Source organism: Prosopis cineraria, unplaced genomic scaffold (assembly GCF_029017545.1).
Source record: "Prosopis cineraria cultivar Desert tree isolate PC_DT_omini unplaced genomic scaffold, ASM2901754v1 PC12, whole genome shotgun sequence".
Taxonomy (NCBI): Eukaryota; Viridiplantae; Streptophyta; class Magnoliopsida; order Fabales; family Fabaceae; genus Prosopis; species Prosopis cineraria.
This window is the reverse complement of record NW_026555343.1, coordinates 12,204,074-12,216,068: the sequence shown is the minus strand read 5'-3', so window position 1 is coordinate 12,216,068 and position 11,995 is coordinate 12,204,074. Positions and strand designations below refer to the sequence as shown.

At 31.2% G+C, this 11,995-nt stretch overlaps 1 protein-coding gene across 2 annotated transcripts; it reads left to right on the top strand.

Moving 5' to 3' along the window:
- The first annotated feature begins 300 nt into the window (after positions 1–300).
- Positions 301–8,174, top strand: LOC129288203 (flavanone 3-dioxygenase 3-like). 2 transcript variants are annotated; one of them, XM_054924689.1, is made up of 3 exons: positions 301–492; positions 566–821; positions 7,368–8,174. In XM_054924689.1, exon 3 carries the CDS (start codon positions 7,375–7,377, stop codon positions 7,951–7,953), a length of 579 nt encoding a protein of 192 aa, XP_054780664.1. In that variant the 5' UTR covers positions 301–492; positions 566–821; positions 7,368–7,374; the 3' UTR covers positions 7,954–8,174. The 2 variants fall into 2 exon arrangements, with proteins under 2 accessions (XP_054780664.1, XP_054780665.1); XM_054924690.1 differs by lacking the exon at positions 7,368–8,174 and having other exon boundaries at positions 566–825.
- Positions 8,175–11,995: the final 3,821 nt, after the last annotated feature.

Genomic DNA, 11,995 nt, shown 5'->3' with positions numbered 1-11,995 from the left:
AGAAAAGTTATTCAATGATGCCATTTAATTAATATTTTCAAATTTCAAACGTTTAGTTAATCAATTCTATAATACAATACCTGTACGAGCGACGCGCCTTTAACCTTAGAATTTTTATCTATTAAGTGCACCGACCTACCCTACATCATATTTGTGCTTTTCTGCAACTGTTTTTGTCTGTTTCCAATCTCCACGCATCAGCTTGTGACAGTAACGAGGAAGAATCCAAAGATCGATGAGGACACGTGTCTGCATGTTCTGGAGAATTCACTTTCCTTTCAAATCTGCTCGACCACTGTTTCTTTTCACCTGCTTTACTCGCATTATCAGGTTCTTTTGTGAGGCTCTGTGGTTGATTTGTGAAGAAGAAGAAAAATGAGTGCGTTAATCACCCTTCCTTTGATAGACCTTTCGTCTTTGAAGGATCCTTCTTCCAGATCTCAAACAATAAAAATAATTCAGACTGCATGCAAACAAATCGGCTTCTTTCAGGTATCTACACACACTTTTTCATTAGTACAAATGGAGGTTGTTTGATTTATTTCTCATTTTCTGGGTTTCTTAGGTTGTAAACCATGGAATTTCTGAGTCTGTTACAAAAGATGCCATAGACACAGCAACGAAGTTCTTTGAGTTGCCAGAGGAGGAGAAGAGGCGTCTAGCTTCAGATGATGTTCTAAGCCAGTGAGATATAGTACGAATATCAGAACTGATGATGTGAGGGAAGAAGAAATTTACTTTCAGAGAAGTTTCCTTAAGGTTTACACTCATCCAATCTCAAATTGGATCCATCTCTGGCCTGCAAACCCTCCGAATTTCAAGTAAGTTATGATGATGTATCTGAATCTAATTGAGATATCAGTCCAGATTTAATAATTCCCAAATAAAATAAAATAAAATAAAATAAATCTGGATGATCTGGACCCTCCAAGAAAAGAAAAAAAAAGAAGAGTCTAAAGATTTTTTTTTTTAAAATTGTTTAAAAGGGTTTCGACGTCTCCTGGTATGGATTTATGATGTCCTGTAATAGTATTCAATTCATATAGATTTGGTTAAATATTTTGGGAAAATGATTATTATTGGGACTCTTATAAAGGTATTAATAGCAAATCGAAAATCTCAAAATATTGAATTTCTGAAAAGGAACCATAATTTTTATTTACAATTTGAATATTTTAATTATTAAAATAATTAATAGAAGGTCATCATCATTTTCTTTAAAAAGTTAATTGTAAATTTAAAAAAAATTGCTTGTAAATATATAAAAAATAAAGTGTTGACATATTCATTGTTCATTTAAGGAAGAATTGCTTGTGAATTTTAAATATTTATTTATAAATTATTAAAGTTAGTTGTGAATAGATATTTAAAAATATGATATGTCCTTAAATCATTAATTATAATTAAGTCTATTTATATTCATTTATAGCTAACATTTCATATATTTACAAGTAATATTTTTTTTAAATTTACAATTGAGTGTTATTGAATAATAAGTGATGCATAAATTTATAAGATTATTTATTTATTTACAATTGAATTTTCAAAAATTCACTATCAACCTTAAAATTTATTTATAAATGACTATCATTAAACTTATATGATGATATATAATTAAATTAATAAATCTATTTATCCACTCACCATTAGCTTTTCATTGATTTGCAACTAACATTACTTAAATTTACAATACCTTTACTCAAATTTATGAATCACACATTTTAATAATTATTATTTAATAATTATATATTTTTAAATTACAAATAAACATTATAATACTTACATTTCAATAATTTAACGTCTTTAATTGTTATTAATACTTTACAAGTTCTGTAACTCTCATTTTTCCCTTATATTTATTATTGTGTAATCATACTAATTAAATTGTAATTGTAACTAGACTACTGAATGGTGAATTGCTCTTTTTTTCCACTTAAACGTCTAGGTGCAAGTGCAACCCTTAAATTATTGGATATTAGCAAAATTAGTCATGCGTTTTCTATTAGCTCATGCTAATCATATCCATAGGAAGTGAAAAGTCTAAGACTAGCAAGGTTCATAGAGAAAATGATAAATATAAAATTGTTGGTTTAAATTTAATTATGATTGATGTTGGATTGTTTAGATTGGTTTATCACTTAAGATAACAACAAGAACAAGAGCCATATCTTCAAAAATATTGTTAATTAAAAGGTTTCATTTAATAATTTTATTGAGTGCTCTCTTTATTCTTTCTCTAACATTCTTCATATAATGCTTAAGATTTTTTGTTGCACCCTTCCTCATTGGTTCTTCCAATTGCTTTTTCGATACATGTCTAAATTATTTTAAATAATTTTCAATCATTTCCTCTCAATAGTTGTCACACTAACTCTTCCTCATATAATATGATCACCATGAATTATCTTTGATATGCACATATCCATCTTAATTCTCGTTTTTGTTACTTGTGGTATCAAAGCCATAATCTTATTAATAGAAGCAAGATATTATTAATGAAAGTGAGTAGAGAGAATTTATAAAATATGAGTGATACACTACTAGAAAGTTCAACCACATTTCTTGAACATGTGCATCTTTCTTTAGACAAAATAGAACCCTTTCTAGTAGTGTATCACTACTAGAAAGGGTTCTATTTTATCATTTTCCTCCCATTATAAAAAGAACCCTTTCAGACAAAATAGAAAATCTCATAAAATACTCTATTATACCAGAAAATGTTCGTATTTTACCTATATAACTTTCTTTTCTTAATCCCTATAAGCTATACCATAGAGGAAACTCATTCACATGAGGAATCAAACTTTGATTCACACCAACTGTCCTCATCCAAAAGAGGTTATCTAAACATCTAAGCTTAACCAGTGTGGTCTTTCGACCACCATAACTACATAATATGTCACCCTTGAATTGCTTAGCCTTTGATTGATACTTGGATCAACTAAGGGCATACACACCTCTATATTAGAGCCATCCGTTGAGTCTTTTAACCATTCAAGGGAGAAAGGGTATTGCAGGCATATCTAGAGTACCCTTGCTTGACACCACTTGTATTTGTTTGCAAAATTCTCTATCCTTTATGAGGAACCCTTAGTGGAGAAGGATGTTGATAAACTTGCTCCAAATATTGGACATCTTTTGTCTGGCTAGATTCTCAAGACGATGGATTTTTCCACAACAATCTGGACAACTGGCTGGTTTGATTAGACACCTAAGAAATAAAATTCTAATATAATTTACTATACCCAAGAACTGTTGAATTTGTATTCTGGATAAGTTTTCATCAGAAAAATTTAATAATGCATTAGCAATATGTGAACTTGGCTGATACTGTCTATCTTGAATGATCATCCCTAAAAATTTTATCTAGACAACAACAATATGATATTTGTGGGATGATAGCACAATCCTGTACTATTGAATTATCTTGTAGAATGGGTTAAAAGGTCTTTATGTTTTTGCTCAGTATGAATCAAGCTTTCAAAAGAGAGGAGAGAGTTTATAGAGACATAATTGAGAAACACACTAAATTTTTATTTCTCCAAAACTAGTTTTGCCTTACAACATACTAAAACCTCCTTATACAAACAAAGGGAGGAGGATCAAGAGGATATTTTCATAATTACAATAGGATAAACTAATATTGCATGTATACATAAATATGATATAAAGTAAAAGTAAAAGTGACTGACTTAACTAAAATAAATAATTTTGTCCAAAAGTTAAAAGTAGCTTGTGGCAAAGATTACTACAAGATAAAATAAACTCTAACAAAAGAAAACATAATTAAGGTAAAGTGGATTCCTTTCTTCATGATTGAGTATGAGGCCTTAATTATCGCAGAATCTTGTGGATGCAGTCATGATCTGATAACATGTTAAGCCAGATCTTTCCTCTTTTCTAAGCTATTTGGTAAAGAGAGATCTAGAGCACAACTGCTCTTCATTGAAATTTTCATTCATATCTTGAGAGGGTCTAGAGGTAGGTGTGTTTTTTTTGAACTTTGAAAATTTTAGTACATATGTTTATCTCAGAAGGTTAGGGTTTAAAGGAGGCAAAACTAAGACTTTGGATTAGATCAAACATTAGTCTAATGGAATACAAAGGTAGGTATTGATGTAGAAATTGTTCCTTATTTGAGTTATCATTTGATACTGGAAGAACATATCAAGGTTCTTCTTCTCTATCAAGTTATTCTTCAAGAATAGACTTAACATCCTGATCATTATCAAGGGCAACAATAGTTTTAAAGGACTATAATAATTTCATGTCTTTCTTAGACTTATTAGGACACTTTTTCACAAAATGCCTTTTCTGTCCACCGATAAAATGTCTGTTTGATTTTTTAATCTTAAAGTCCTTCTTTTGAAACATCTTGAAGGACATTTCTTGGGTCTGAAGGATCTATGCCTGTATTTGTGAAAATGGCTTTTCTTTTTGCAGGAACATGGTTTATGTTCCTTATACTTAATCTTCAGATAAGGTTTCTTACAAGCTATATGTAACTTTGGTTTGCTTTCGAACATGGACTTTAGAAGTTATTATTGCTCACAGAGTTTATCCATAATGGATATAGCTAATTGGTAAATATTTCTAAGAGAGATTTGTGGTATATCATTTCATAATGCATTGATAGTTAGAGCTGGGAATATAGGGAGGCTCAGCCCTTAAGGGGCTGGCCCTTATGGGCCTAAGTCCTAAAACCTAGTTTTTCATTTTGAACCTCATTTTTCAAGCTTGACTCTTATGTGAAGGGCTTAGGGCCGGGCCCACAAGCCCTTTTTCAAAAAATAAAAAAATTAAAATAAAATTAAATATTATAATTAATTAAAATATTCTAAAATAAAAAAATAAAATCCTCATAATTTTTTAGAAATTAAACAACATACATTTAAAAGTCTTGTAATAAAATTTAAATCTTGATTAAAAAAAAGTTCATTTTTTATAAATATACAAACATAATAATTATAGAAAAATAAAAAATATCATAAATTTTATACTATACACTTATATTTATTAAATTATATTAAATTAATTTTAGAATAAATTAAAATTAATAATAATATAATGCGTGTAGGATCAAGTGAGTAGGTCATTAGTTTCAAACACGTGTTCTATTAAAAATAATAATAATAATAATATAACAGGGCTTGAAAGGTCGCCCGGGCTCAAGACCTTTTTTACAGGGTTGATTAAGGCCAAGCCCTCAAGTCCTATTACTTAAAAAATATTTTTAAAGGCCGAACTCTTATTTAAACAAGGCCTCAAAACCTAGCCCTTCAGGCTCAGCCCTTATTCCCGACTCTATTCATGGCTTTATGTAATTTTGGCTGAAGCTCATCTAGTGAAGAAGTAATGAGGTAGACATCATTAGCACTATTCAACATATAATATTTTTTTTGACATTCTTTGAAAATGCTTTTCAAATCTTTGTGATTCAAGGAGCGACATTTCATTTTAAGAAGTCCTGTATGTTTCTTCTATCAACAAGATTAAAATCTCTAAGAAATTCTTTGTGTATCCTCCTAAGAAATGAGGCTACATCAAGCTGGGCTACTTGAATCTTCTATTACTCACTAAAGTTTTGGAACCATTCTTTCGCGTTTTCAGTTATTCTTAAGAGGAATTTTGAGAGTACTTCTTATAAAATCACATCTAGTCTGGTCATATGCAAATCAATTCATGCACCAAATTTAAGGAATCTTTCTCTTAATTTATGTGGAGGTAGATCATGAAAAGTAAATCGAGGTCCATAAGTAGGTCTAGGGCCATGTTTATTAGTTTTGATTAAGTTGTCTCCTATAATTTCTGATTCATCATTAAGAAGATCTACTACATCTATTTTAAATTGAGGCTGTACCATAGCAATTTGTGATAGATCAACTAGATACTAATCTTCTTCAGAATTTGTGTTTTATATAGAGATGCTAGTTGAGACAACTGAGTCTGTATCTTCTTTCTCAAAATAAACCTGATCAAAGATAGCTTTTCGAATAGAAGAAATAATTCTTAAGGAATCTAGATTTGCAATCCCTTTGGCTTTATCAGTTGAAGGGGGTGGTTTTTGCTTTAATGGTAAAGGATGAGGTGTTTGATTTTTAAGGGTTTTTCAAGTGGTTTAGTAAAAGATGGTGTGGCTTGGCATTTCTTGTGATTGAGTATAAGGTGGTTTTTGGGTAAAGGATAAATCTTCTGGGTGAGAAAGAGGTGTTTTAGATTTTTGGGATGGCTTTTTCTAGGCTTTCTTGAGAATAGGATAAAACATAGTGAATGTCTTACTATAGTCATTTTCTATTGGGTAAGCCGAGTATATGGAGGTATAGGAGGTAGACTGTTTGGTCATGGTTGGATAGGTAGGATAGGACTCATAGAAAGTCCTAGATTGGTCTTGAGTCAAGTCTACTTCTATTTGCTGTAGTTGCTTTCTTACTTTAGAAATTTCTTTTCTTTTTGAAGAAATTAGGTCTAGAACACATTTCATCGATATATTTTTGAAGTTTTGCATCTAGTTTCTATTCTTTTCTATAGAGTTTATCATATAGACATTTCACTTAATCATCCATCTAATTTACCTATAAAGACAGTGTATCTATTTTTGTTATCAGATGATCAAGCTTAGAGTCAATTCTATATAGCACTTTGTTTTGATTGACAGCATTCTCAGGCTACCAATTCAAAACTTCTTTTATTGGTGAGATGGGCTTAAGGGTACCCTACGTGTTACCTGTATTGTTGAAATAAATAATTATTACTTCCCTTTTAGCTTATTACATATTTTCCAATCATAAATAATTTCACCATTATTTTGTATAATTTGTCACAGACATCTAAAATTTTTTACTTGTGGTAAACTTCAAATGATTACTAATTGACTTTTTATCAAATTTGTAATGTATGTATTTTTTTCATACTCTTACTCAGGTGGAAAGTATTATACTTTGGATGAGTTAATCACTTATCTTGACTATGTCATAATGAGTATTATATAGTAAGCAAAAAAGTATGCATGTGGAAATTTTCTTTTATACATGGTTAGAATAATATCTAAATCAAGTTAAACATGGAAGGACTAAAAGTCAATCCTTGATATAGGCCAATAGCTCAATATATATTTACAGGAAAGTCATTTTTCTTATTATGAATCAGACATTTATAAGCTAACTAGTTATCTCCTCATACATATTTGATTTTGATATATGCAACATTGATCTTGTTTGAGACTTTCCATAATACTTTTCTTAGTACGCAATTATAAGCTTTTTTAAGTGTCAATGAAAATCATACGTAGTTCTCTTCTTTTCATATGTTATTTTTCAAGTCAATGAAACTTCTATTTAGATTCTGAAATATTGAAAGCACTTTCACAGGGAAAAAATGGGGCAATACGTGATGGCAGTGCAAGAGCTTCAAAATCTACTTACAAATCTTGTTCTGGAGAGCTTGGATATAAACCCTAGCTCCATGCAAAAACAAATTGAAGAAGGCATGCACGTCCTGGCTGTGAACTCATATCCATTCAGCGCTGAACCAAACCTCACTTCAGGCGTAGCACCTCACACAGATCATGGCTTACTTACAATCTTACTTCAGAGTTATCCAGGGCTACAAATCAAGAACAGTGATGATACATGGGTTAATACACCGTTTAATGAAAGAGCATTGATAGTACTTTTGGGAGATCAAATGGAAGTACTAAGCAATGGAATATATAAGAGTGTGATTCATCAAGCAATTAGTTCAGATCATAATCGAATTTCCATTGCAAATGTTAATAGTTTTGCATTAGAGGAAAAAATCAGGCCTGCACCATTTCTGGTAAATGAAGAACGTGAAAGCTTTTATGAAGAGTGTAGCTTCAAGGATTTTCTTGACTTCTTGTCAAGCAGTGATTATAAACAGAAAATTAGGTTTATTGATACCTTGAAGAAGAATGTCGTCAAAGGACAAGTATAGTGATAGAATATGGGATAAAGATGAATTAGGATAATTATGGTTAATTTAAGATATTAGAGTTATCTATTAGGAATATTTGAATAAGGATGTATATCCATTAGTATTAGGATTTATTACTTTATTTTATCATTATCTTAGGTTTATTTATCTTTAATAAAATAAGACATGAGAATCCTATCACTATCTTTAAATTTTGAATTAGATTTAAATTTATTATTTTATTATTATTTTAATGATTCTAAAGCTTTATAATTTAGACTAGATTTTAAGCATTAAATATAGAGCATATTTTCTCAATCAGCCTCCTTTCTTGCTCCCCCTCCTTTCCTTATTTCTCCTCTTATTCCCTTCCCATTTCACATCAATTGGTACTAAAGCCAATTTCCTACCTCCCCTCCCTGCAAACTTGTAGGGCTTTCCTTATTTGAGATCCATGAAACATCTCAACTAAACAAGGCACAATGACCCCATCTAGCTTGTGTAGGCCATTGTTTTTCACCATATCTTCTCAATATTGAAATACTTTACAGCTACAATGATCACTAGTGCCTCTAGGAACTCGGCTAAACCACCATGCCACATCACTAAAAGCCATGTCATGCCTTTATACATACTATTTAAATCCTTTATATGTGGGTGTCACACGTTGAACACATCGGAGCTCCTTTTTTGATGTGAGATCTAATCATCTCCCCACATATGCTAGCAAGTGTGCATGTTTCATTGTTTTTACTTTGTTTCATGTAGTCTATGCCATCCCATAACTTTCGTGAAGTTATAGATCATCACGTAAAATATTTGAAGGGTATTTAAATTTTTATATTCATGATTTTATATGGCTTTGCCAAGAGTTCATGTGAAAGAAGTGTCAAAATCATTATGGCACCATACCTCGATATGTTTAGCATCTACAATTTTATGAAGGCTACTAGTTGAACATTATGATGAGTGGTGTTACTACTAGGATGTGTATGGCCAACAATGCAAGGTTGAAAATGAACACCGAATGACTAGATATGAATGTTAGAAAGATAAGCATAAACATTGCTAGACTAAAATTGAAAGGTGAATGGTTAAATTTGAATGCCATAAGGTTGAAGCCAAAGTTGAAATGGAACATGAAATCTAAGAAGAATACATTAAAAGTTTGTTGATAGATTATCACATTCTAGGAAATCACCTAAAAAGAGGCTGAAGCTCCTGACTAAAATCAGGGAGTTTATTGTAACTATCATGGAACCAAATCATGATAATTATTTGTCCACTCTAGCACTTTTACCACAACAAGCTCCATTAAAAGCTCCTATACTTACTATGAGTATACAAAAGGCACCTTCTCGAGTTGTGATAAGCCAAAACCAATCTCACTATACTATACCTCATCTACGAGTTGTACTTGCCAAGGATGTCTTATCACCTAACAGATAGCTTACACAATATCTTGTCTATTATAAGGGTTTTTTTACTGTTTTCTCATAATCAAATTTGTCTTCCACATGACTCAATTCATGCTACCTTACCTGTTGGAAAAGATTTTTGGATCTACACACTAGGCTAAGATTTTACCTCACCCTACCCTCTCTTCTCTGGATTTGTGCCTTAATTTTAACTCGCTAGGAGTCAATTTCCTCAAACGAGGGAGAAATGATAAAATATGAGATAAATGTTAATTAGGATAATTAGGGTTAATTTGAGATATTGTAGGGTTATCCATTAATGATACTTGGATAAGGATATTTATTTATTAGTATTAAGATTTATTACTTTATTTTATCATTATATTACAATACTTCTGTCCCAATTTATAAGGCATATCTCTTTATTGACAGATGCTATATATTATTGATAAAAGTGAGTAAAGAGAATTTTAAAAGACATGAATGGATTTCCAAAAAGCTCTTCTTCAGAAACCCCTATTACAGTTCTTGACCTTGTTAATCTTTCTTTAGCTTTTTATTTTGATCATCTTCCCTCCTCTATGAAAAGGACCCTTGTTTAAAAAATAGAAAACCTTATAAAATATACCATTATTCCTGAAGATGCCCGTATTCCATTTTCCTAACTTCCTTTCCTTAACCCTTATAAACTTTATCATCAAGGAAACCTTTTTACTCGAGGTATTAGAACTTTGATTCACTCAAACTAACTTTAGCAAAAATAAATAATCCAAACCTCCAATATAAAATAGTGTGGTATTCTTGCTACCACTGCTAAATAGTATATCACCCTTAAAATAGCTCAACCTTTGATTGATGCCTGGATCAACCAGGGTTTTACCTGCTTTCATGTTGGATCTATTCGCCTTATCCTTACATTTTATGGAAGAAAAGAAATAGCAACTATAGCTAAGGTTGCTTTATTAGACACTATCTTCAAGTCATATGGCAATATTTTGATCGAAGCCATGTTGACAACTCTTAACCAAGGAAGTGTAGTTCTCACCATAGCATCTAATTTCAATATCAAACTTACTAACAAGACTCTTTTTAAGAGACTAAAAGTTCAGATCCAAATTCATGAAGCTGAATAAGAACCTAATGTTATCATGGCCACTCTTCACCACTAGATGATTTTCAAACTTCAAGATCATTCATTGATCTTAATTTTCCTAATCAACTGGTGATCCTTTATTTATGGTCAAAAATAATTTAAAGAATCCATCAACTTTGCAAATTTTGAGACAACTACCTACTAAACAGTTAGCCAATATGATGCCTTTAGAATGCATCAACAATTACGACCAACAGTTTCATGGTGATCAAAAGGATATCTATATTGTAGAACCTCTTATTCTTTTTAAGATGTAGGATGGTATTATTAAATCTATTTTCAAGAAACCTGGAACTTAAAATTCAAACTAGATCTTTAGTAGGATTATGTCCATTTCACCAGCATTCTCTGTAGATAAGGAACACCCTTTGATTGAGTGGTTTGATATAGATGCTCAACCTATTTATGTCTCATATATCAATGGTCACTTTATTTGGGTTTGTGCTCCAGAAATGTGCAATCCTAGTTATGACTGTTATCTCTAAAACGATTCTAATAATGATGACTATAGTTCTAAAAGAAAAAGAATTAGGAAGCCCAAGCATCCTAGATGATGACGACAAGTGGGCCCAAATAACTTATTAAAAGAAGATGGGCATGACCTCCAAATCCTCTCATAGAAAGGAGTACTCTTTTTGAACACCTTAAAGAAATTAGCCATGAAGATCTCTTCCTTTTAAAAAAACCAGATCCAGTGATACTAGCCATTCTAAAATGCCAAAACCAATAATTCAAACAATCCTGCTTGTACTAGTATAAGCTTTACCTTATATCACAATGAGAAAACCCTATGAGGAATAATTTCCTTCTTTTGAATGAAAAATAGATGACAGAATAAAGGTATCTAATAGACTTTTTATTCCCCAAAACAAAACTCCTCAAGGTACTTTCAAGCCTTTTACACCAGCAGTAGAAGTTCTCAACTGGCAATCCTAGAATGCTATTAGTCAAAATAGAGTCATTCACAAGATAGATTCCAAACTTGATCATCTAACAACCACAATAGAAAACATGTCTTCATAAGCTAATCGAATTAATAACTGGTTACAGAATCTGTATCAATGACTTTATAAATAAGAACAAAAGTTAGATACAGAGCTTCGCAGGTTTATCGACCAAGGATATGATAGACCAAAATAATTCAGAAAACAAAAAGAAATTTCTAAATTTAAAAAGCAGTTATAGCAAATAAAAGAAGACCTAGCCCAAGAACAGTCTAGGACTATTTATTGGTCTTATCTAACCTTTCTTACTATGACCAGATAGTTCCTAATGTATACCTCTATACACCCAACCTATCCAATTGAGACTGATTATAGTAAAGTGTTTAAGATGTCTTATCTAGTTTTTAGAAAAGCCCATAAAAAATTGCCCACAAAACCAAAAGCACCTGTATTGTATAATCCACCTTCTCAAGACCATCAAGCCTCACATCATTTACTAAAATCCTAAAAAAATCCTTTCTTACAAAACCACCACCTCCTTCTCTACT